The sequence below is a fragment of the Medicago truncatula genome, chromosome 3 (genome assembly GCF_003473485.1).
Source record: "Medicago truncatula cultivar Jemalong A17 chromosome 3, MtrunA17r5.0-ANR, whole genome shotgun sequence".
Taxonomy (NCBI): domain Eukaryota; kingdom Viridiplantae; phylum Streptophyta; class Magnoliopsida; order Fabales; family Fabaceae; genus Medicago; species Medicago truncatula.
In genome coordinates this window covers 26,117,839-26,144,768 of record NC_053044.1, presented here as the reverse complement: position 1 = coordinate 26,144,768, position 26,930 = coordinate 26,117,839, and the positions used below count along the sequence as shown (strand labels likewise).

The following is a 26,930-nucleotide window of genomic DNA, read 5'->3' as shown; positions in this document are numbered from 1 at the left end:
TTAAAAAAAAAATACAGGCTTTATAGTTTATGGCTTTGACAACCGTTTTAGTGTAAATAATATGGCATTATTATAACCAGCCGAAAAATTAACTCACATGCATATCAACAATTTTATTTTTTTTTTAATGGATCATTTTTGTATAAAATTTCTCTGTTAAAGTATTATTGCACAAATGTTGCACATACGTTTATTGAACATATATTAATAGTAACTGCCGGAATAAAGAGTTTGGAATTGTACCAAAAAATAAAGTTTGGAATGATGAGAAGTTCTAACAATTACTCTTAATCGTTCAGAAATATAAAATAAATTTCAGCTATGCTATATCAAGCGACTAAAATTGTCCCGAAAGGTCCCTTGAGGGACATCCGATAAAATTGAAACGATATAGAAAAATTGTCCCCAAAGCATAGTAGCGAAAGAAAAATCAGCCAATGAAAAGGTGAGCTTGTGGAAATCAAGGAATATTGGTGAAAAACACCTGAAAGCATGGGCGGTTCTACCGTGTAGCGACCCCGGGCGGTCGTCCGGGCTCGATCGATAATTTTTGCACATTAGACTTAACCCAAAAGCCCATTAACACATTTACAAAAAGAAAAATTTGGGCAATCTAAAAATTGTCACACGTAAATAGGTCTTGAAATTTTATTTAGCACACTATTGACAGTTTCATCTCTCTTATTTTAACGGGTTAATTGTTCAAATTGACTCTGTAATATACTTTATGTTTGAAAAATGACCCAATAAAATACAAAACATATATTCTAACATTGTAACTTGAATTTCTTCTTATTTAATTTTGACCACCCTATAATATACGTGTAGTCTAAACATGTGACCTAAATGTTGAATTTTTTCACTATTTTTTTCTTACATGTTTAGCACGTTAAAATATAGCTTTACATAAAATTAAATTTCTTCGACCAGGGATAAATTAATTATGAATTTTTATTCCCTCATAATTATGAATTTCTTAAACAATTTATAATTAATTTGTATCTCGTTTAAAATTTACAAAATTTCATTGTGAATGTTTCTTATCATGTTCTAGTCATGCCTACAAAATTAGGGAACTAAATTTGACTTGTGAGTATACGCTTACGCGGAACAAAATTTCAATTTTGCACGTTTCAGTTGAAAAATCAAAATAAATTTAAACGACTTCGAAATGCTATGAAACTTTACAAATCCCTTTTTTGTATTTTTATAGATGTCTTTGCAAATAATGAGCTCAAAATTTGATTTATAGATCGAGATTTATGTTGTTTTGTTTTTTGAGCTTTTGACACTTTAAAAATTCATAATTAATTTGTCGTTTGTCGAAAATTTATAATTTTTTTGTTAAAGCCATATTTTAACGTTCTTAACTCGTCGCTGGGAAATCATGAAAAAATTCAATCTCTCAGTTGCTTTTTTGGACTTCGCGTATATTACAGGTTATAAATAATAAAAATCTCGAATTACATGGTCAGAATACATGTTATTTAATTACAGGGTCAATTTTCAAACTTCACGTATATTACGTGGTTAATTTCAATTAATAACCCTATTTTAAATTGTACTTTTGTTGATAAAATGATAAACTTCATTTATGTTGATTTTTTTTAGGTAAAATAATAAAAATTAAAAAAAAAATCAATTTACGACTGTTTATATATTATGTCACATGTGAGTTTACGATTAATTTTTCGCCCAGGCTCCATAAATTTCCTGGCTCCGCCACTGCCTGAAAGTTAACAATATAAACCAAGTGGAATACAAAGTTGAGACAATTTTGCAAGACAACTGTTCACTGTACGTATATAGCATTTTTTAATAAATTTTCACACACTTTAACTCGCTTTCTCCTATTAATTAAAATTAAACGTGACCTATTTTCGAAACTGTGACTTAAAATGATTAGGTGTTGGTTTTGTAAGGTTACGGTTAAAAAACCATGGCAAGAAAACCTGGTAACACCTAAAAATCTGTCGCCAATAGAGTTTAGGCAACACTTTTCATCTGCTGTTTTGTCGTTGCCTAAACCAAAAAATAAATTTTAGTGAACACATGGTGTGATAATAGCTCTCTTCCAAAATAAGAACATCAAAACCATCTCAAATTTTATTTATTACTTGTAATACTCACCTTTGAGGTGCAATATTTGTTTGTACTATCATCTAACCTATACATCCTATTGTTTTTAAAAAATATTGGGCATGCTTCATAATTTATGGCTTTGAAAAAGTTTTTAGTTTAAATAATATGTAATTATTTCTTGGAGAGGAAATAATATGTAATTATTATAAACAACCGAAAAAATGACTCACATTTTCTCGAATGTAAAAAAAAAATATGACTCACATGCATATATAAACAATGTTTTTATCTTCTTTCTTTTATCGTTTGTTAAAATATTACCGTGTATTGTACCCAAAAAAAGTATTACTCTGTGTACAAATGTTGCACATACATTTATTGAACTTATAATAATAACTGCTGGAATAAAGAGTTTGGAATTGTAAATGCTTTAACTCGCTTTCTCCTATCAACATGTCAATCAAGAATGTAGTTTGACCCTATCAACCACCTGAGCGACACATGATTCTTTGCTATGAAAAAGTTGAAGGCTGCGCTCCTTCCAAATTAACCAAACAAAATCTAGCCATATTAATTTTTTTTTTACTAATATGGCTAGTTTTTGTTTGGTTAAACAAATGTGAATATACTTTCTGAAAAGATGGGCACTGCCGAACTGGGTAGTATGCATACCTATATCAGATGGAAGCAAACTAAATATGTCTAACAATTTTAAGATGAAGGACCAACCATCCCCAAAAAAAATGTCAATCCAAGAACAAATGATTCACCAAATCCTCCATCCCATAACTTCTCAAGAATAACAAATGTCTTGTGTGCTCGCGATTTTCGGATGTCAAACCATTAATTGATTTGAATCGTCAATCTTTGAACTCTCGATTTTTATTCTTGGGAAGGGAAAAAATGAGTAAAAACCCTTATCGAGACTTTGGATTCGGGGGTTGGTTACGCGAAGGGAAGGTGCTAGCATCCTAAGCGTCTATGGTATTCCATAGGAACCTCTTACTTAGATTATCTTGTGCTAAGTTACTTGTTTACTTGAAAAAATTATTGCCTAATGTCTAAATGAGAGAATGGAGGGAGAAGAAGTATGTTTTTGGTTATTTTTATTTGATTTGGAAGGACGAGTCCTCTGCCTACGTACCCTTTTTGGGAAAGGGATCAAAACCGACGTAGTTCCACTCAAAAATTTCTTTGGTGGGTTAGGTTGATTTTAAGATTTTTTTGAAAATGGTTTTAAGAAGAGAAAGAGGCCTCAAGGCATGAGATAAAAGAAATGAGTGAGGTTGATTGATTTTAAATTTTGAAAATGATTGAAGTTGAATTAAAATTGATTAAAAATTTGATTAAGAAAATAAAGGGAAAATGTTGCTAAGAAAAAATATTTTTTGAATTTGACATATTTGATTTTTTTTGTGAAAAATGATTTTTCTAAACTAACGGTGAAAACTAACGTAACGTCGTAAAAAACTAACGGAAAGCGGTAAATAAAATGTGGTAGTGTCGGTGCATGTGTCGGTGCTTGTGTTACCTACATTATTACATCAATTCCTAAATACAACCCTAAGGCCTTTATGCCAAAATAAAATGCAAGAAATAAAATTACATCAATTCCCTATTTATACATACTAAGTCAATGACAAAATAAAATGATGAGAAAATTGAATATGCATGCTCTTTTTCCGGTCTCCTCCTTTCCTAGCTTTTCCGGTCCGGTTCTCTTCCCCCTCTTTTGCTACGGTTCTGCTTCTCTCCTTCCGGTCCGGTCCGGTTCTGCTCCTCTCCTTCCGGTTCGGTCCGGTTCGTTTCCCCCTCTTTTGCTACGGTTCAGTTCTTCCTTGGTTTGGGATGATGATGATTTGTGGTTGTATGGGCTGATTTGAGGTTTTGTTTAAGTTTTGTGTTGCTGGATTTTGATGAATATATGAATGTTCTTCATGTGTTCATGTTATTTCTCTGTAATTTTTAGTGTTTGATCTGAAAAAGGGTTGGAAAAGTAGAAAATGAGTGTTTGTGAATTGCTGCTGATTTTTTGACGTGAACAGTGACTTCTGGCCCATTTCCCAATGATTGACAGGGTTTTATAGTGACAAACTAGGGTTGGCTCTGGTACAAACAAATGACCAAAATGCCCCTGCAGCTGAGACTTGGAGAAAAAGATTTGACAAAAAAGATAAATAAATAAATAAAAAAACAAAATGAGTAAAATAAGTAAAAAAATAAATAATAAAAAAAGAAAAGAAAAGGGAAAGAAGAAAGTCACGTGAGTGACTTTTGTTTTTTCTTTTTTTTCTAAAAAAAATAAAAGTAAAAAAAATAATAATAATAATAAACAAACTAGCCTAAAAAAGAAAATAAAAAAAAATCCCTTCGAAATCTGACATGAGGTACTTCAAAGTATCCTCCCTGCCGAAATTTTGTTTGAAATGATTAATAAAAAAAACGCCTTTTAAAATGCGATCAGGCCTTCTCTTTTTTTTTGACGTGATCGTTACGATTAAAAAAAAGACTATGCGACGTAAAAATGAAAGTGTGAAATGCGAACGTTGATTTAAATGTAAAAATAAAAACTTTTTGAATGACTAAAGACAAGAAACCCGAATTTTAAATGGTACAAAAAAACGAATAAAAGGGAACGTGAACCATTTTAAAATACGGACAAGAGATTTTAAACGGTCCAAAATTGGGGTATGACAGATGCCCCTATTTAAGTTTCTTCGTCACAAAGGTTTTAAAAGAGAACTTTTTAAACCAAAGGGTCGGAGAGACTTAAATATATAAAAACGCCAATTTTGGACCATTTGAAACGCCAGAGATGTAATGCTGATGAATGTGATAATACGACTGAATATGATGTAAGTATGAAGGTAACGATGATGCAGAGGCTGACTGGGAGCCAAATGGATAGGTATCACTGGGGAAAGAAATGATAGGTAAGTATAAATGACAATGTTTCAAGGCGAAAGTAAAGACATGATTGGCCGACGAGTGGCGAAAGTAAAGACATGATTGATTGCCGACGAGTGGCGAATGTAAAGACATGATTAATTGCCGACGAGTGGCGAAAGTAAAGACATGATTGATTGCCGACGAGTGGCGAAAGTAAAGACATGATTGGCCGACGAGTGGCGAAAGTAAAGACATGATTGATTGCCGACGAGTGGCGAATGTAAAGACATGATTAATTGCCGACGAGTGGCGAAAGTAAAGACATGATTGATTGCCGACGAGTGGCGAAAGTAAAGACATGATTGGCCGACGAGTGGCGAAAGTAAAGACATGATTGATTGCTGACGAGTGGCGAAAGTAAAGACATGATTGGCCGACGAGTGGCGAACGTAAAGACATGACGGGCCGACGAGTGGCTAAGGTAAAGACAAGACAGGCCGACGAGCGGCTAAAGTAAAGACATGACGGGCCGACGAGTGGCTAAAGTAAAGACAAGACGGGCCGACGAGTGGCTAAAGTAAAGACATGACGGGCCGATGAGTGGCGAAATTAAAGACATGATGGGCCGACGAGTGGCGAAATTAAAGACATGATTGGCCGACGAGTGGCGAAAGTAAAGACATGATGGGCCGACGAGTGGCTAAAGTAAAGACATTGTAAAGCTTGATATGAGTGGGGATTAACTTGACAAAGATACACCTGAGGGGAAAAATGAAATTGTCTGAAGACGATGGGGCAACTGTATAGACTGGTTACTGGCGAGACCTGCCACTTTGAAACACGATTGGTTTTATAACATACCTGAGTTTAGACCCATTTTGAGGATAATGAAGCAAAATATTGGGTAAAAAAAGAAACTATGTATGGATGGTGTTTATATGCGTGCTATGTATGCATGAATGAATGAATATGTATGAGACTCATATGATGGTGTAATGGTAAGATTGTTGAGACAGGACTGGGCAGGTCTACGAGGAGAATGGCCCGGCATCACTGTACGAACACTCAAAGCCTTCAATGGGGATAAAGTCACGGGGAATGAATCAAACATTGTTAGGGTACAGCCCTTAAACATACTGCTGAGGTAAGTCTTCACAAACTGTGGTAGAAGTCGCCATTTCATCAATGCAACACCGTACTGTCTTGTCTGAATAGTCATTGCTTTTTGTATTTATATTTGAAATCCCTAACTTTTGCCTGGATCGTCCTTTCGGATTTTCAATCCACCGGGGAGACATTTTTCTTTTTCTCTTTTTGTATGCCCCTAATTTTTACCTAGATCGCCCTTTCGGGTTTTCGATCCACCAGGGCGCTCTTTTTTTTTGCAATGACTATTTCTTCTTTGTTGAACCTGCTTGTTTCGGACCAACTGTTGACACATACTTATGTGATACATGTTTTTAAAGATAATATGTTTGTCATTTTTTTTGTTGTTTTTTTTTTTTTTTTTTTTTTTTTTTTTTTTAGAAAGAAAACATAAAATCTTTAGAAAAGTTTTTTTCAAAATTTTGTTTCAAATACTAATACTAAAAACGAAAGAAAGATTTTTTTGCACATAGAATAAACAAGAATTCCAACAAAGGGGCACATGCTCAAATTGATTTAATAGAAATGGTGACCGGCTAAAGGCATGGCACCACAGATTACAAAGAGTTGGAATATGGTAATTATATGGGATAGGTACATTGAACACAATGACCGCTATACTTCTTAACCACTTTGAATTCCACAGTTTGGATGCTTCAACATTAGAGAACTTCTGACAGTCAAGGTGTCTCGGGCGAGTGATGTTTCATCTGATGCAGTTACTTGTCTCGATCCTTAATTTTTGCATAGATCGCCCTTGCGGGTTTTCGATCTATCAGGATAATTTCCCTTCTTTTTTTTTTTTTTTTTTTCTGTCTCTAATTTTTGCCTGGACCGCCCTTTCGGGTTTTCGATCCACCGAGACGCTCATTTTTGGTTTAAGCCGCCCTTTCAGGTTTTCGACCTACCGAGCTGTTCTTTTATATATTTAGACAAAGTATTTCTTGACTGCATCAGAATTCACAGGACGAGGTAACTCCTCTCCATCCATATTTGTAAGAATTAAAGCACCACCAGAGAAAGCTCTCTTCACCACATAGGGACCTTCATAGTTTGGCGTCCATTTGCCCCTAGGATCTGGTTGAAAGGATTTGATACATTTGAGCACAAGATCTCCTTCCTTGAATTCGCGGGGATGGACTCCTTTATCAAATGCTTGTTTCATCCTTGACTGATATAACTGTCCATGACACAAAGCAGCCATACGTTTTTCCTCAATCAAATTCAACTGGTCGTACCTGCTCTGGCACCATTCAGCTTCAGACAATTCAGCTTCCATCAAGACTCTTAAAGAAGGAATCTCAACCTCTACAGGTAGTACAGCCTCCATACCATATACCAAAGAGAAAGGGGTTGCCCCTGTCGAGGTTCGCACTGAGGTACGGTATCCATACAAAGCGTAGGGTAACATTTCATGCCAGTCCTTATAAGTAACTACCATCTTCTGTATGATCTTCTTGATGTTCTTGTTTGCAGCTTCAACTGCCCCATTCATCTGTGGTCTGTAAGGAGAAGAATTGTGATGTTGAATCTTGAAGTCATCGCACAACTCTTTCATCATGTTGTTATTCAGATTTGTGCCATTGTCTGTGATGATTCTGTTGGGAACACCGTAGCGGCTGATGAGGTTGTTCTTGATAAATCTGACCACTACCTGCTTGGTCACATTGGCATAAGATGCTGCTTCAACCCACTTGGTGAAATAATCGATAGCCACTAATATGAAGCGATGCCCATTGGAAGCCTTTGGTTCAATCCGACCAATCATGTCAATGCCCCACATAGAGAAGGGCCACGGGGAAGAGATGACATTGAGCATAGATGGTGGTATATGAATCTTGTCAGCATAGATTTGACATTTGTGGCATCTCTTGGCATGATTGTAGCAATCAGCGTGCATTGTTATCCAGTAGTACCCAGCTCTCAATATCTTCTTCGCCATGGCGTGCCCACATGAGTGAGTTCCGAAAGAGCCTTCATGAATCTCGCACATCAATTTTTCTGCTTCATGCTTATCCACACATCTAAGTAGGACCCCATCAAAGTTCCTTTTATACAAAACGTCTTCGTTAAGGAAGAAACGGCTTGACAATCTTCTCAATGTTTTCTTGTCCTTGTTGGATGCCCCAGGTGGGTACTTTTGAGTTTGAAGGAAAACTTGGATATCATGATACCATGGCTTGTCATCATCAATTGCTTCAGCTACAAACACATAAGCAGGTCGGTCGAGAAATTGGACATTGATTACTGGCACAGTATTGTGACCATTCACATTGATCATTGAGGATAGAGTAGCTAAAGCATCTGCCATTTGATTCTCATCGCGGGGCACATGATGTAACTCTACTTTGTTGAAGAAAGTCAGCAATCGTCTCGCATAATCTCTGTAGGGAATCAAACCAGGATGGCGAGTTTCCCATTCTCCTTTGATCTGGTTAATCACAAGAGCGGAATCTCCATAAATGACAATTTTCTTGATCCTCAAATCGATGGCTTCCTCGATACCCATGATGCAAGCTTCGTACTCTGCGATGTTGTTTGTGCAATCAAAACGTAACCTCGCAGTAAAAGGGATGTGAGTACCCTTAGGGGTAATGAGGACCGCACCAATTCCACTTCCATAGACATTAACAGCTCCATCAAATATCAAACCCCATTCGGATTCAGGATCAGGACCTTCACCGAACACTGGTTCGTCACAATCTTTTGCTTTTAGATACATAACCTCTTCATCTGGGAAGTCGAATTTGATTGATTGATAGTCTTCGATTGGTTGATGAGCCAAATGTTCTGCCAAGATGCTACCTTTGACTGCTTTCTGAGTGCGATACTCGATATCATACTCGGACAATAACATCTGCCAGCGAGCAATCCTTCCAGTTAAAGCTGGCTTCTCAAATATGTACTTGATAGGATCCATCTTGGATATCAACCAAGTTGTATGATTAATCATATAATGACGGAGACGCTTGGCAGCCCAAGTTAAAGCACAACAAGTTTTCTCAAGTACAGAATATCGGGACTCACAATCAGTGAACTTCTTACTCAAATAGTAGATAGCGTGCTCTTTCTTTCCGGTTTCATCTTGTTGACCCAAAACACAGCCCATGGAATCTTCCAGTACAGTTAAATACATGATCAAAGGTCTTCCGTCAACTGGAGGAACAAGAATTGGAGGTTCTAACAGATATTCTTTGATTTGATCAAAAGCCTTCTGACAATCATCATTCCACTCCACCCCTTGATCCTTGCGGAGTAACTTGAAAATTGGTCCACATGTGGCAGTCATGTGAGAGATAAATCTGGAGATATAATTGAGTCTACCAAGAAAACCTCTGACTTGCTTCTCTGTCTTTGGAACAGGCATTTCTCTGATGGCTCTGACCTTGTCGGGATCAACTTCAATACCCTTTTGACTGACGATAAAGCCTAGGAGTTTACCAGATCTGACACCGAAAGTACATTTGTTAGGATTCAACCGGAGCTTGTACTTTCTCAACCGCTGAAACATCTTCAACAAATACTCAACATGTTCTTCTTCTGTGCCAGACTTAACAATCATATCATCTACGTAGACCTCAATTTCTTTGTGAATCATATCATGAAAGATTTTGGTCATACCCCTTTGGTAAGTGGCACCAGCATTTATCAAACCAAATGGCATCACCACATAGCAGAAAGCACCCCAGGGCGTGATGAAAGACGTCTTTTCTCTATCCTCAGGAGCCATCCTGATCTGATTGTAGCCGGAGAAACCGTCCATGAAGGAGAAAACCTTGCACTTAGCAGTATTATCAACCAATACATCAATGTGAGGTAAAGGAAAATTATCCTTCGGACTAGCCTTGTTCAAGTCCCGATAATCAACACACATTCTGACTTTGCCATCTTTCTTTGGAACAGGCACTATGTTGGCCAACCATTGAGGATACTCTGATGTGACTAGGAAACCTGCATCAATCTGCTTTCGCACTTCCTCTTTGATCTTGAGGGCCATATCAGGATGAGATCTTCTCAATTTCTGCTTTACCGGAGGACACTCAGGCTTCAAAGGTAGTCTGTGTTCAACGACATCAGGGTCTAGACCCGGCATGTCTTTGTATGACCATGCGAATATATCAACATATTCTCTGATAAGCTCAATTACTCTTTTCTTGACAGATACATCCAACAATGCCCCAATCTTGATTTCTTTCTTGTCTTCCTCAGTACCCAGATTGATGATTTCTATCTCCTCCTGATGAGGTTGAATTGTCTTCCTTTCTTGTTCCAACATCCATTTGATCTCATTCGGGATCTCTTCATCCTCCTCTGCCACAGCCTCGTAAACCGGGACCTCAAAGTTGGGAGAAAGCATGGGGTCACTGTGTTCAACGGATTCACTTATGTTCAGTCTGCACATGATTCATGATTGATTTTAATGAGTAAATGCAGACCTTTGGTTTTGAAATTTAAAAGAGAAAAAAAAAAAAAGAGAATGATTTTTTTTTGGATTTTTGTATTACCATTTTTTCCATAAAAAGCAACAAAAAAAAATAAAAGTAATAAAAGCCGTGATAGAAACGACGATTTTTATTTGTAATAAAAGTACTAGAAGCAAAACAAAGCCCTACATGATTTCACTTTCGCCTTGGGCAGAACGAAAGGAGTTTTCTTAAAAACAAAAAAACAACAAAAGACAAGACAAACACATTACTTAGAGCGGGGTGTCACAGAAGGAATGTCAACAGCAATCCAGTTGCAGCAAGCTCCTCCAGGCGTCACAAAGACCGGTGTCACTCCTCCAGGTGCATCATCTAAAATTGCATTGGTCTCTGGCGAATCATGAATGAAACCAGCACTGTGGAAAGAACCTCTGGTAGGGTCGAACATCCCAGGCTTACTGTTAAGGAAACCAATTCCCTCTTTACGCTTGTTTTCTGGCAACTCCACTAGCTGACCCCAGCCTCCGGTTTTGCCTTCCTGAATTACTCTCCGGGCATCCTTCAACGAAGCCATACAAGTCTCGATCTTACCGACACTTTCTTCGGCAGAGAACCCTTGGAATGATGGCCCGTCCGAACTACTACCACCGATAACAGAGAAAGCAGACAAATTGCTGATTAAAAAGGCCGACTCGCCACTCACAGTGATCAACTTTCCACGACTTACAAACTTCAATTTCTGATGGAGAGTAGATGTCACAGCCCCAGCGTCATGAATCCATGGTCTGCCGAGCAAACAGCTGAAAGAAGCCTGGATTTCCATGACTTGGAAAGTAACCTGAAATTCATGTGGGCCGACCGAAATTGGCAAATCTACCTCACCATACACCGATCTCCTAGTTCCATCGAAGGCCCTCACTGTCACCTTGCTAAGTCTCAAAGGAGCCTCGGAGTACGCCAATTGGTCGAGAGTTGACTTGGGCATCACATTAAGTGCAGAGCCGGTATCTATCAAGACGTTGGATAACGAATCTGTTCTGCAAAGTACAGAGATGAGTAATGCTTGATTATGCTTATTCCCCTCCGCCGGGAGATCTTCATCACTGAAAGTCAGACTGTTACACGCGGTCACATTCCCCACAATGCTTTCGAATTGACCCAGAGTTACATCATAATCCACAAATGCCTGGTCTAGTACTTTCCTCAGGGCATCCCGATGAGCACCAGAACTTGATAACAGGGCCATGATGGAAATCTTCGCAGGAGTTTGTAACAGCTGGTCCACCACCCTGTATTCACTCTTCTTGATCAGCTTCAAGACTTCATCGGCATCCTCAAAGTCAAACTCTTTGGCCTGCTCCCCAGCTTTACCTTTACCGGCGTTTCGCTCTTTTACTGGCTCATCGACCGGAACACTAACACTCTTCGGACCCACCGTAGGAAAGATGCGGCCACTCCTCAAAATCCGGCTATTCTCTGCGATATTATCCACAACAACAGGTGAAGTTGTCTCACTTCCGGGCTCAAGAATCGTGCCTTCATACTTATAGGGTACAGCTTTCTGAGCAGTAGTAGGCGTGGGCCTAGGCACACAGATTACCAAGGGAGTACCAACGGGCTTTGTACTGTTAGGGTTTATCACCAGTGGCCTCCTGGCTCTGAATACCGGAGTGACAACACAGACGTCCTTGCTCTCGGGTTCCCTTGTAACCACAAGTTCCCTTCTATTTAGGAGACCCTGCATATCATTCTGGACTTGTATACATCCACGAGGATCCATCAAACATATGTCACAAGCTTCATGATTGTGGTTGAAGAGAGTTGCTTTACACATTTTCACATGTATCGGTACCAGAGGAGTCTTGATATCACCTACAGAGAGAATGCGAGCCTCTTCCTGATCGTCTTGAATCATATTAACAGCAGGCCCATGAGTAGGCAGAGGATTGTTCTGAGCTACAGCATCAGGGTCGGTGAAGGTTAACTCTTTACTATTTATCAATTTCTGAACCTCTTTCTTAAGAGCAAAACAACGCTCCACATCGTGGCCTGGTGCCCCTTGATGGTAAATACAATGAAGGTCCGGACGGTACCAGCGTGGGAGAGGGTCCGGAATGCGAGGAGGTGGTATAGTTTGGACCAGATTCTGTGCAAGTAAAGAAGGGAGCAATGCTCCATAGGTCATTGGCAAGGGGTCAAATTGTTGTTTTTGATTTTGCTGGTTGTAGGGAGCTTGAGGACGGGGTTGTTGTTGTGGGGGGTTATATGGCCTTTGTTGGTATGGTTGTTGAGGATAGTAGGGTTGTTGAGAGAGTTGTTGTAGGTTGTATAGTGGTTGGTATAATGGGGGGTAGTATGGTGCAGGTCCTTGAGGTCTGGGTGATTGATAGTTTGGGTTCTGGGGTGCGGTCATTTGTGGGGTGATGTTGGCAACAAAGGGGTGATTAGAGTACACGGGCTGAGGTCCTCCATGAGCCACCATGCCAACCTCTTGAGCATTCCTCTTTGGGTAACCATTCCCAAATTTCTTATTACCACTGGACGAAACTCCTGAAGAACCACCTGAAGAACTTCCCGAAACAGCTGCTCCCTTACGAGCCCACTCCTCGATACGCATTCCTGTTTCCACCAAGTCAGTGAACTTCTGTGATGCACAGACAATCATCTTTTCTGAATAACAAGGGCTCAGGGTTTCATAGAACAAATCTGAAAGTTCCCTCTCATCCAAGGGAGGACGAATCTGAGCAGCTTTTTGAATGAAGCGTTGTGCGTATTCTTTGAACGATTCTTTATCTTTCTGGGTTAAGGACTGCAACTCCTTGCGACTTGGCGCCAGATAGGTATTATATTTGTACTGTTGCATGAAGGCCTCAGCCAACTGTTCAAAAGTAGTGACTCCTTTCAATCCCATGAACCAGGTATGTGCCGGACCAGTCAAACTATCCTGGAAGCAGTGAATGAGTAAGGGAACATTATTCTTGTAAGCTATCATCTTGCTAATATACATAGTTAGATGATTTTGTGGACATGTGTCCCCTTGATACTTCTCAAATACAGGCATCTTGAACTTTGGAGGTATGTTTACATCTGGTACCAAGCAAAGGTCATATATGCTTTGGACGACTGCTTCCTTTCCCCGCATATTACTCATCTTCTTCTCTAGAGCACCGAACCTTTCTTCCCAATCGATTGCTTTGTCATCCCCCATTATACTGTCGGAGTGATAAATCTGTTCTTCATGTTGTGGCCCAACATGCACAGTAGGACCTGCTTGAGTCATGGTAGCTTGAGGAATCGGTTGACTCATCTGGAAATGTGCCGAAGTCTGTTGACCCTGTGCGAAAGGCATTTCAGTAGCGCCTGGACCAAAAACCCCGTTAGTTGCAATCGGCATGCCCCAAGGGTAGCCTGAAGGCATGGAATATTGAGGAGTAGCAAAGGGACCCTGGGGCCAAGAGGACGGAAGCCTGAGTTGCCCATAGTTGCCATATTACCAGAAGAAAAATCAGTTATCAGAGGCTGGGTGAGGCCGATAGTTGTAGTAGTAGTCGGAGATGGTTGCGGAGGACCCTCAGGTGCAGCTGTGACAACCACAACAGGAGTTGAATTGGAGATTGCTGCTTGCTCTCTCTCAGCCATCATAGTTTCCATCATAAGTGCCATTCTTTCCATCTCCCCCTTGAGGTTAACCAGTTCCTCTCTGAGCTGAGCGTTTTCCTGTTCTGCCGCTAACATCCTTTTCTTGATATGAGCTCGAGTGTTGTGAATGCGAGCGGGTTTGTACTGAATACGCCGGGCCACTTTGCTTTTCTGAGGCAGAAATGAGGAGAGTATGAGACTTGGATTTTGATACTTTTTATGAATGCAATATGATGCATGATATGCTATATGCCAAAATATGCGATTTTTATATATTTTTTTTTTATTTTTATTGAAGGACCTATAAAAGCAGTTTTGTAAACATACCAACCTAAACAAATCATAAAAAAACAAAGTTGATTACAAGATAATTCCCCTTCTAACAACAAAGCCAAGGGATAAACTTTCAAAGAAAAACAAGATAATTCCCTTTCTAACAACAAAGCCAAGGGAAAAACTTTCAAAATAAAACGAGATAATTCCCTTTCTAACAACAAAGCCAAGGGATAGACTCCGTAACTACACAAAAAACATCAAAACAAACTGAAAGACTCTCAAGCCTCTGAACCGAGCTACTCCTCAAAATCAGAATGCGGCCCATCAAAGAGATCCATACGCTTCTTCTTCCGCCCGGGAATTTGATCAAGCGCGGCATCTTTCTCTCTGATACTCTTTTTCAGCTGGGCGATTATCACATCTTTCTTGTGGCTATCATAGGCTTCTTGCTCTAGTAGGGCCATCACAGCCTCATATTCCTGATCCTTTTTCTGATACTCCCCTTTCCACTTTTGTACTTCACGTTCCGCCTCAACTAAACGCTCTTGGTATTCCTTCTCGGTGTCAAAGGTCATAGGTAGGGGTGGTGCTGGAGTGATTGCAGATACAAATCTTGATATCTTGTAAGGCATCCCAATTTGAACAGCTCTATCTATCACCCACTGAGTATATGATTCATGAACGGCTCCTGTCTTCCTCCCTAACTGGCTCTTGTCTCTTCTACGAATGGTGTGCCAAGCTCGCACAACCTGCTCTTTCGTGCCTTTACTGTCATCTACGTTGAGGTAATACACATTCTCTAGATAGATGCTGAGCGGCTTCCCTTCCATGGGATATCCGAACTGACGTCTGGCAAGCGTAGGATTGTAGCTAATTCCTCCTTCTATACCAAGAAGTGGTACATTGGCAAATTTCCCACAACTGTCAATAATAGTTCCTTTGTCATAAACCCGATCGTACCACACTACCTCGGTTGGAGTCAGGGACATGAGTCTTTTTGACCAAAGAAGGTTTTCTGGATTGGTGGTGAAGCGAGGAGTTCGGGGTAAGTGCGAGGTGATCCATCGATATAGCAATTGTGCACAACAAAGGATAGTTCCACGACCAGCCTGGGTGCGCCTATGGATGGAGAGGTAAGTATCACCTAATAAGGTAGGGACAGGGTTCCTTGACAAGAAAATTTGAATGGCTTTAATGTCCACAAAGTTGTCGAGGCTAGGGAAGAGTACGAGGCCATAAATAAGCAAGGCAAGGATGGAGTTAAAGGCATAGGCAACCCCCATTTTGTCAAAGAATGTGGTCCTTTCGTAAAGAAAATCGGTGGAGAAACCCAAAAGTTTTCCCTTAGTGATGAGATGTGCTTTCACTTCGTCCGTTTCAAGATGGAGAGCTGCGGCAATGGTTGAGTGCTTGGGGATTTCCTCGAGGCCACTGAAAGGTACTTTGTCCAACACTGGTAGATTAATCCAACAAGAGTACTCCTCCAAGGTGGGGAGAATCTGGTAATCTTGAAAAGTAAAGCAATGGTAGCCCGGGTCATAGAACTGAACAAAAGCGTTGAGAAGCCCTTCGTCGATATCTGTCTTAACAACACCCATCAAATTTCCATGTTGCTTGTAGAAATCGTCCATACAAACCACTTTCTTCCCTAGCTTCCTCAAACTCAAGAGATCTGGCCTCCTGAAACTATACTGCCTAAGGTTCCTCATATCTACAATGTTTACAACAAAGCTTTTATAAGTCCTTCAAAAAAAAATGATGAATGGAAAAAATATTTATGGATGGATGCATGTATGCATGATGAAGTTAAATTCATATGTTGGAGTCAAAGGGTAACAACGTCATTTGGTAAGGACTAAGGTTTTTAGATTGCACTTGTAACAAGGGTTCTACCAAGTTCCCAAAGTCTTTAACCACTTCCGAATATTTATCGGGTAACGGGAGTACTCCCATTCCAATTATATTCGTCGGAAAGTCTCGTTTGGGTGTAGTATCGCGTATCAACTAATTCAAGAGTACTCTCGATTAGCCACCGCACTACGTTCCTAAAAGGCCAAGATGGGTTAAAGGTGACTAAAGGTCCTCAACTTCAAAGGTCACTTGAAAATAGCATGCCAAACATGAGTACTCACGTTGACAACATATACTTCCAAGATCCCTCCGTTGAGTGGGGTTATCACATGTGCCAATACCGAAGAGTACTCTTGGCATGGAACTATGATTATACCACCGTCCTATCTTAAGTTTCCCTCAAGCTCGGGTGTAGAGCTTATCTCACCACTCACGTAATAAAGTAAACATGTAAGCAAAATATTTACAAAGCATAAACAAATAATAAAGCACAAAATAAAAAAAGTAAGGTGGGTTTAACCCGCGTAGGATCTAAGTCCCCAGTGAAGTCGCCATTTCTGTGCTCGCGATTTTCGGATGTCAAACCATTAATTGATTTGAATCGTCAATCTTTGAACTCTCGATTTTTATTCTTGGGAAGGGAAAAAATGAGTAAAAACCCTTATCGAGACTTTGGATTCGGGGGTTGGTTACGCGAAGGGAAGGTGCTAGCATCCTAAGCGTCTATGGTATTCCATAGGAACCTCTTACTTAGATTATCTTGTGCTAAGTTACTTGTTTACTTGAAAAAATTATTGCCTAATGTCTAAATGAGAGAATGGAGGGAGAAGAAGTATGTTTTTGGTTATTTTTATTTGATTTGGAAGGACGAGTCCTCTGCCTACGTACCCTTTTTGGGAAAGGGATCAAAACCGACGTAGTTCCACTCAAAAATTTCTTTGGTGGGTTAGGTTGATTTTAAGATTTTTTTGAAAATGGTTTTAAGAAGAGAAAGAGGCCTCAAGGCATGAGATAAAAGAAATAAGTGAGGTTGATTGATTTTAAATTTTGAAAATGATTGAAGTTGAATTAAAATTGATTAAAAATTTGATTAAGAAAATAAAGGGAAAATGTTGCTAAGAAAAAATATTTTTTGAATTTGACATATTTGATTTTTTTTGTGAAAAATGATTTTTCTAAACTAACGGTGAAAACTAACGTAACGTCGTAAAAAACTAACGGAAAGCGGTAAATAAAATGTGGTAGTGTCGGTGCATGTGTCGGTGCTTGTGTTACCTACATTATTACATCAATTCCTAAATACAACCCTAAGGCCTTTATGCCAAAATAAAATGCAAGAAATAAAATTACATCAATTCCCTATTTATACATACTAAGTCAATGACAAAATAAAATGATGAGAAAATTGAATATGCATGCTCTTTTTCCGGTCTCCTCCTTTCCTAGCTTTTCCGGTCCGGTTCTCTTCCCCCTCTTTTGCTACGGTTCTGCTTCTCTCCTTCCGGTCCGGTCCGGTTCTGCTCCTCTCCTTCCGGTTCGGTCCGGTTCGTTTCCCCCTCTTTTGCTACGGTTCAGTTCTTCCTTGGTTTGGGATGATGATGATTTGTGGTTGTATGGGCTGATTTGAGGTTTTGTTTAAGTTTTGTGTTGCTGGATTTTGATGAATATATGAATGTTCTTCATGTGTTCATGTTATTTCTCTGTAATTTTTAGTGTTTGATCTGAAAAAGGGTTGGAAAAGTAGAAAATGAGTGTTTGTGAATTGCTGCTGATTTTTTGACGTGAACAGTGACTTCTGGCCCATTTCCCAATGATTGACAGGGTTTTTATAGTGACAAACTAGGGTTGGCTCTGGTACAAACAAATGACCAAAATGCCCCTGCAGCTGAGACTTGGAGAAAAAGATTTGACAAAAAAGATAAATAAATAAATAAAAAAACAAAATGAGTAAAATAAGTAAAAAAATAAATAATAAAAAAAGAAAAGAAAAGGGAAAGAAGAAAGTCACGTGAGTGACTTTTGTTTTTTTCTTTTTTTTCTAAAAAAAATAAAAGTAAAAAAATAATAATAATAATAAACAAACTAGCCTAAAAAAGAAAATAAAAAAAAATCCCTTCGAAATCTGACATGAGGTACTTCAAAGTATCCTCCCTGCCGAAATTTTGTTTGAAATGATTAATAAAAAAAACGCCTTTTAAAATGCGATCAGGCCTTCTCTTTTTTTTTGACGTGATCGTTACGATTAAAAAAAAGACTATGCGACGTAAAAATGAAAGTGTGAAATGCGAACGTTGATTTAAATGTAAAAATAAAAACTTTTTGAATGACTAAAGACAAGAAACCCGAATTTTAAATGGTACAAAAAAACGAATAAAAGGGAACGTGAACCATTTTAAAATACGGACAAGAGATTTTAAACGGTCCAAAATTGGGGTATGACATCTTGGTTAAAGAACTCCGCGAAAAGAGGGACTATAGGGGCAGCACTTTATTCTAAATGATATTTGTGAATGGTGCTTGAACTTGTTGATAATCAAAAGTTAGTAACTTTTAAATTCCTTTTACGGAGTAACCATGAACTAAATCCAGTTTCCAAAACCAAGTATTCGCAATAAAATCCTGCAAAAAAATATTATCCAACAAAAAGCAATACTCCAAAATCAGTTTCTCCTCCTTAATAGAGTCTCACCCTCCACCTCCATCCCTTACCCTCAACCCCCAACCTAACCTCCTTATTGGAATGATAGGCCTTGCCTTTCTATTGATTTTCAATGATACATATCTGATGTAAGTTTCTCTGTATATTTGCTATACAATCATGACTATTTAATGACAATTATATTCTAATAATAACAATAATATTCTAATAATGACAATGATATTCTAATAATTCTAATACACCCCCGTAATCGAAACGGGACGCTACCGAATGTTGAGACTATCATGAAAATCATCAAAGAGTTGCAACGGAAATCCTTTGGTGAAGATGTCAGCGATTTGATAACGTGAAGGGACATATAAGACTCGTACTTGGCCACGAGCGACTTTCTCACGCACAAAATGTATATCCATCTCGATGTGTTTGGTGCATTGATGTTGGACTGGGTTGCCGGATAAATAGACAGCACTCACATTGTCACAATAAACCAGAGTGGCCGTTGTGACTGGGCAATGTAGTTCCAACAGTAAGTTTCTAATCCAACAAGATTCAGATACTACATTGGCGACTCCGCGGTACTCGGCTTCAGCACTAAACCGAGAGAGGGTGTGTTGGTGTTTGACAAACACACCCTGTAATATAGGTCATTTCTGGTTTTCCCCCCTGTAAAATTTTTATTTTGATTCACCCCCTGTAAAATATTTTTGTTTTGATTTACCCCCCTAATAGGACAAACAAAAACCAATTTTATTTTTTTTTTCAATAAATTTTCGTTTTTGTTTGACCTATTAGCGGGGTAAATCAAAACAAAAATATTTTACAGGGGGGTGAATCAAAATAAAAATTTTCCAGAGGGAAAAACCGGAAATGACCTATATTACAGGGGGTAAAGACCTATTAACTCTTAATTTTATATTGAAAAGCGAAATTATAAGTGATTTTACATAATTATCATTCATTAATAACATGAGAACGAGTGATAAAAAGAATTGAAAGAAGAAATAATAAATAATAAATGTTATAATTGAAAAAGAAACATTAAAGTTTCATTGTTATTGAAAAGTGACTTATAATAAAATACACATATTATTTCAACCCCTGAAAAAAGTATTGCAAAGTAACATATAACAAAACACACAGGAGTATTTTTTTAATTGTCGTTGGCAAAGCGAAATAACTATAATTTGAAATGGTAGGTATATTTTGAAAAACTTCAAATTCTTTGCAATTTATCACACATAAATCAAGGTATATTCTTTTCATGAATCATTGATAGCGAGAGAAATCAATCAATATATAATTCTAAACACTGTTGTTTATCATTTCTGCTTCCATATGGAATCTAAGCACCGAAAAATTAAAAGGAATCTATGCTTTCTCTCAATCAAGTCAAAACAAGTTTGGATTCCATACTACATTTTTTTATATGTCAGGCTACCCACTATTATAAAATATAAAATAGTGTTTAAATCATATATTAAAATAGGGACTTTGGAATTATCGGAAGCGCCAACAGCATTACTCTTTAAATCATTTTTCCTATTATTCAATTGAAGTTATATGAATCATAGCCAATCAAAAATAGTGTATTCAAAAAACGAGAGTTAAAAGAAGGTATCGATGACCTTTTTTTTTTGCCAGAGGTTCAATCATATATCAAGGATCGCATGGGTGTCTTTGTTGGTGTTTTGTTTTCAGGTGTTCCGCATATATACGGCGTCTTTTGGTTTTTAGGGGGTTTGTTTATTTTGGTGGGTGTTGATCGCATGGGTGTCTTTGTTGGTGTTTTGTTTTCAGGTGTTCTGCTTATAAATGGCACCTTTTGGTTGTACCTCACCGGTCTCCGTTCGTCTTGTGCAGAGATCGGATTTTTAATAAACTTTTGCTGATTAAAAAAATAATATCAAAATGTTAATACTAATGAAAAAATATTACAATGTAATAATTTTTTTTGGTGAGATTAGAAAGTAATATTACTATTAACATTGGTGAAATGTAAACACTGTTTTACATTGTGACCACGTAGTTATTATACAAAAAAAATTAAAAAAACACTATGCAGTTATTCCAATGTCTATATATATGAGTACATAAAGTTGATGTTCTTCATTAAACTAGAGAAAAAAAACTTATTCCACATTATTCCCCTGCTGCTTTCTTTATCTACATGGATCTTCAAACAATTCCCCCTTTCACACTTTTTTCCATTTTCCTCCTCTCCATCATTGTGACACTAAAACTAAAGAAAAAAATCAAGAAAATTGACTCAATTTCAAATATACCACCAGGGCCATGGAAGCTACCAATCATAGGAAACATACATAATCTTATTGGCTCTCCACCACATAGAAAATTAAGAGAATTGTCAAATAAATATGGCCCTTTAATGCATCTTCAACTTGGTGAAGTCTTTTTCATTATTGTTTCCTCAGCAGAATATGCTATGGAAATAATGAAAACTCATGATGTAATATTTTCATCAAGGCCTTCTACACTAACCTCAGAGATAGTCTTCTATGATTCAACAAGTATAGCTTTTTCACCTTATGGTGATTATTGGAGACAACTTAGAAAGATTTGTACCGTTGAACTTTTAAGCATAAAACGTGTTCAATCTCTTTGGCCAATAAGAGAACAAGAGATTAATAATCTCATCAGAAGGATTGCTTCGGAAGAAGGAAGAGTTGTCAATCTTTCACAACAAGTTGTGCCAATGATGTTTTCAATCACTTCAAGAGCTGCATTTGGCAAAAAATACATGGAGCAAGATGAGTTTGTATCGACTGTAAGAGAAGTGTTGCAACTAGCTGGAGGCTTCTACATTGGTGACTTGTTTCCTTCCGCGAAATGGCTTCAGAATCTTACTGGGATGAGGCCTAGGCTTGAGAAGTTGCACGAAAAAGTTGATAGAATACTTGAGCTGATTATCGATGACCATAAAGATAAAAAGTCAAGAAGTAAAGATGATTTAGTTGAAGGAGAGGAAGATTTGATTGATGTTCTCTTGAAATTTGAGGATAGTAATAACAGTAGTCAGGAATTTTCTATAACTAAAAGAAATATCAAGGCCATTCTATTTGTAAGCATATTTACTTTCTTCCAAAATCATATGCTTGTCAATAATTATTTTTTCAGCAGGTACAATTTATTGCTTTTGCATAGGCATTTATATGCTAAACGTTTTACTGTAAACAATTAAATACGTTTATCAAAAGTAGTTCTAAGTAGCAAGAAATTGATTAGAAGTTAAAACTTTTTTTGATGTAGTATGAATATATATTTAATGTTTTTACCTATTTAACTCGATTTGGTTGACGTTTAAGGATATTTTCACTGGTGGAAGTGACACAGCAGCAACCACAATTAACTGGACATTGGCGGAGATGATGAAGGATCAAAGAGTAATGAAGAAAGCACAAGCTGAAGTGAGAGTGTTATTCAAAAAAAGAGGAAAAATTGATGAAATTTTCCTTTCTGAGTTAATATACTTGAAAGCAATAATCAAAGAGGTCTTAAGAATGCACCTACCTGGTCCTCTTTTAATTCCTAGGGTGTGTGCACAAGCATGTGAGATTGATGGTTATCACATACCAATCAATAGTAGGGTGATAATCAATGCTTGGGCAATTGGAAGGGATCCAAAATATTGGACTGATCCAGATAAGTTTTATCCTGAAAGATTTATTGATAGTTCTGTTGATTTCAAAGGAACAAATTTTGAGTACATTCCATTTGGTGCCGGAAGGAGAATTTGTCCGGGCATCAACTACGGTATGGCAAATGTTGAGCTGACACTTGCTTTGTTATTGTGCCACTTTGATTGGAAACTTCCTGGTGGAATGAAAAATGAGGATTTGGACATGACTGAGCTATTTGGAGCTTCTGTTATAAGGAAAGATGACCTATATTTGATTCCAACTACTTATCCTTCATTGAAGTAGTGCTGAAAATCGAAAAGTTTTCATTGCATCGTGATATTTATGTATTAACTTTGTATAATTTTCTGGTGGGAGTGGTGGCCCAAATTTCATGTCAATGGCCCAAACTTTGTAAAACAAAATTTACTATAATCTATCTTTGAAGTTGTAATATAGCAGATATTTCAAATAAGATTTGAACAATTTCAGTTACGGAAAATTCTTTCATCAATGCAACACTAACAAGAATAGTGAATATTATTACATAAATAAATTATAAATCTATTAGAGAAACAATTAAATGTTTTCAAAGAATCAAGTATATAGCTTTATTTTGATTTAACTGTTAAAATCTTTCTAATTAGTTCTAATGCTTCCCATAGAATTTTATGATCAAGACCAAATAATTGTAACAGTTTAGATAAATTTCAAGATCTCTACAACGTGCTTTCGATCATATCTGTGTTAGACAATGATTTGAATAGCGGAATTATGATTAGAGAATGATTTGATTTAACTGTTAAAATCTTTCTAATGAGTTTTAATTTTTCCCATAGAATTTTATCATCAACACCAATGAATTGACATATTTTAGACAAGTTTCAAGAGCTTTACAATGTGCTTTAGGATCTGTGTTAGAGAATGATTTGATAAGCTCAATATTATATAAAAATTCAAAACTAACATCATATATGTCATACTACTTGAATCTTATATTAAGTGAGTAAAATTCTTTAGGCTTTTTTCCTTCCTGTTTGTATTCTGGCGCTTTCCGGCTTCCTGCATTTGAGAAATCATACTTAGAGCCACAACATAATCTCAATTGGCAACATACCCACGAAACATAGAATTCCAAAATGCCAAGCTTTATGAAACAGGTTCTATGCCAAAAATAATTAGTTTATACATAGTTGTAATTTTGCGCCCGCATATCACACTTAATTTTTTACTGAAGAGGTTTGTATAATGAGAATTTCTCTGTCAACCATCATCATTTTGGATATGAGGTTTGTAATAGTTTAATGAGTTTAATGAGAATCACTGCAACCATATGGATACCCAACTCTCTCAAATCAAACGCACCCTAAAAGACCGCAACGAATGAAGATTCGTTTGTTTATCGATCTAAACAAAGTTAAGAATCTTGAGAAATTGTAATATTCTTTTCCCAATTAAAAAGACTAAAATTATCTATGTTTTATTTACTAATATTATTTTGCATGATGTATTTTTTGTTTTTTGTAGATGTAATGTTTGTTTCTAGTGCACATGACTTATATCTTCTTCATCTTTGCTAACTAAAAATAGTGTAAAACAAGCTGCCGTTATATGTGATGTTTTAAATGAATATTTTATATTTTTTAAATATCTTAGGTAAACCAAAAAGAGGAAGATACAATTGGAGATACAACCAAGGTGATGCTTTCTTGTTCTACAACAACTTCTTTCCAAAATAAGAACATCAAAACCATCTGAAAATACTATTTCCTACAATTTTATTACTCTTCTATGGATGTTATATTATTACTCTTTCCAAATTAAAAATACTGTATAAACGTAAATATTGACAATGTTTCTCACCGAGGATCAATCGTAAACGTAAATACTGTCGATTGATCTAGGAATTTAGAGTAATAAAAATTACTTGTAACACGTCAGAGGCTAGTTAGTTTTCATTATCTAAAATGATAGTGTAGGAATTATCAGTGTTTACGCAGTTTTCTTTTGGTTTGGCTAGTTAGTTTTCGCAGTTTTCAGCTCTTAGTAAATACTGTTATATATACTACGTGTTAATGGTGTATTGACAATGTTTCTCACCGAGGATCAATCATAAACGTAAATACTGTCAAATGATCTAGGAATTTATATGGTTTTCTAGTGAAGGAATTATCAGTGTTTTTGTTTCATTATTGATTTGGAGAGTTAGGAGCTCTTGCCTTATGTTTAGTATCATTGATTGTTGTGGTGATCTAGTTATTGGCTTTAGGAGTGTTTTTAGACTATTCTAATTGTTCTTTGTGATCTTCTGTTTGCACATCTTGTTATAGGTTATTAGTATTATTTTCCTTTAAAAAAAAAGCTTCATTTTCTATTGCATGATCATAGTTGAATAATTGGAAATGGTAGTTTTGTTTTGAAATATTCAGAATCTATGATCAAACATATATCAAGGAATATTTTTTCATGAAAATATACTTTCTAATGTCCATAAGGAATCTAAGCTTTCTCTCAAGTCAAAATCAGTATGGATGTCATACTCTATTTTTTTATGTTAGGCTTAGAAGCTAATATAAAATAAAAATATAAAAATACAGCCCATAAGTTGACATATAAAATAACAGTTGGAACAATTTGGAATTGTGTGGAGTGATGATAACAACATACTATTTAAATGCGACCCAATAAATTATGCAGGTCTCTCATAAATTTGGTAAAATTTATATGAATTTTTTTTTTTTGAGAGCAAAAATTTATATAAATTTTAGTCAATTGAAAATAGTGAATTGAAAAATGTGTATTAAAGAGAATAATAATACTATTTCTCATAGAAGTTCAATCACATATTCTTAATATAATATTATTAACACATTGGTGGAAAATAACTAAATATTTTCCTTTTTAACAATATTTTACATTGTTGTAACATAAAAAACAATATTTTACATTGACCACATCAAAAAACAACATTTTATATATTCTGACCACTTTAGTTATTATATAAAATAAAAAAATTGAGGAAGAACATGATTCAATACTCCACGATGTGTCTATATATAGTTCACATAGAATTGATCATCTTCACTAAACTAGAAAAATAAATAATTAAAACTTGTTCTACCTTATATTATCTACATGGATCTTCAAACAATTTTCCCTTTAGCCCTTTTTTCCATTTTCCTCCTCTTAATCATTGTGACAATAAACCAAAAGAAGAAAACAGACTCAATTCCAAATATACCACCAGGTCCTACGAAGCTACCAATCATATATAGGAAACATCCATAATCTATTTGGCTCTCCACTACATAGAAAATTAGGAGAACTGTCAAAAATTCATGGCCCTTTAATGCATCTTCAACTTGGTGAAGTCTGCTTTATAATTGTTTCCTCAGCTGAATATGCTAAGGAGATAATGAAAACTCATGATGTTACATTTTCATCAAGGCCTTATAGTCTAACCTTAGAAAGATTTGTACCGTAGAACTTTTAAGCTTACAACGCGTTCAATCTCTTTGGCCAGTAAGAGAACAAGAGATAAGTAATCTCGTCAAAAAGATTGCTTCAGAGGAAGGGTGTGTCCTCAATCTTTCTCAACACGTTGTGTCAATGTTGTTTTCAATCACTTCAAGGGCTGAATTTGGCAAAAAATACATGGAGCAAGATGAGTTTGTATCATTGGTAAGAGAAGTGTTGCATATATCTGGAGGTTTTTATATCGGTGACTTGTTTCCTTCGGCGAAATGGCTTCAAAACTTCTCTAGAAGGAGGCCAAAGCTTGAGAAGTTGCATAAAAAAGTTGATAGAATGATTGAGATGATCATCAATGACCATAAAGTGAAAAGGTCCAGAGGTAAAGAAGGTTTCGTGGAAGGAAGAAAATGAAGTTTTCTATGAATTTTTGAGTTTGGTCCCTCTGCAAATTTTGTTTCTTGATTTTGGTCCCTTTAACTTTGTGACTCGGCATATGGAATGACACATCAATATCGTCTTCCACATCACACATTGCCACGTCATCCTATGTTTGCCACATAGACTTTTTTGTAACAGATGATGACGGATGGGACCAAAACCAAAACGTTTATAACTTACATAGGTTGTTTTAGAACAAAAAAAAATATACAGGGATGAAAACCAAAAACAAGCGAACTTACAGGGACGATTTACATATTTAAACTTAAAGTTAATTGTATAATCTTGTTGGTGGCCCAAACAGCATGTCAATGGAAATATATACAAACACACCAAGAAAATGGTCTCCTTGTAATTATTTAAGTATTATCTTCTTTACATTTTTTACTTGTAAAATCATATATAATCAAAATAAAA

General features: G+C 36.8%; 2 protein-coding genes and 1 pseudogene across 2 annotated transcripts; 2 read left to right on the top strand and 1 right to left on the bottom strand.

The window, feature by feature from the left end:
• Positions 1-1,683: 1,683 nt before the first annotated feature.
• Positions 1,684-14,276, bottom strand: LOC112420176 (uncharacterized). The gene is made up of 7 exons (XM_039832003.1): positions 14,036-14,276; positions 10,814-13,949; positions 10,148-10,511; positions 9,739-10,078; positions 7,812-9,546; positions 7,356-7,715; positions 1,684-1,729 (listed from the first exon to the last, which is right to left on the bottom strand). Exons 1-7 carry the CDS (start codon positions 14,274-14,276, stop codon positions 1,684-1,686), a joined length of 6,222 nt encoding a protein of 2,073 aa, XP_039687937.1.
• A 6,857-nt stretch (positions 14,277-21,133) lies between these two features.
• Positions 21,134-22,907, top strand: LOC11440138 (cytochrome P450 71D11). Its single transcript, XM_003600282.3, has 2 exons — positions 21,134-22,045; positions 22,290-22,907. Exons 1-2 carry the CDS (start codon positions 21,134-21,136, stop codon positions 22,905-22,907), a joined length of 1,530 nt encoding a protein of 509 aa, XP_003600330.1.
• A 2,829-nt stretch (positions 22,908-25,736) lies between these two features.
• Positions 25,737-26,486, top strand: LOC11438024 (cytochrome P450 71D11-like; annotated as a pseudogene).
• Positions 26,487-26,930: the final 444 nt, after the last annotated feature.

Coding starts and splice junctions, on each gene's coding strand:
- LOC112420176 (XM_039832003.1), bottom strand. CDS start 14,276: ATGTTAGCGGCAGAACAGGAAAACGCTCAGCTCAGAGAGGAACTGGTT. Junction 10,512..10,813: donor TCTGTGACACCCCGCTCTAA/GTAATGTGTTTG, acceptor AATCATGTGCAG/ACTGAACATAAGTGAATCCG. Junction 10,079..10,147: donor TGAAGCCTGAGTGTCCTCCG/GTAAAGCAGAAA, acceptor GTGCGAAAGCAG/ATTGATGCAGGTTTCCTAGT.
- LOC11440138 (XM_003600282.3), top strand. CDS start 21,134: ATGGATCTTCAAACAATTCCCCCTTTCACACTTTTTTCCATTTTCCTC. Junction 22,046..22,289: donor ATATCAAGGCCATTCTATTT/GTAAGCATATTT, acceptor TTGACGTTTAAG/GATATTTTCACTGGTGGAAG.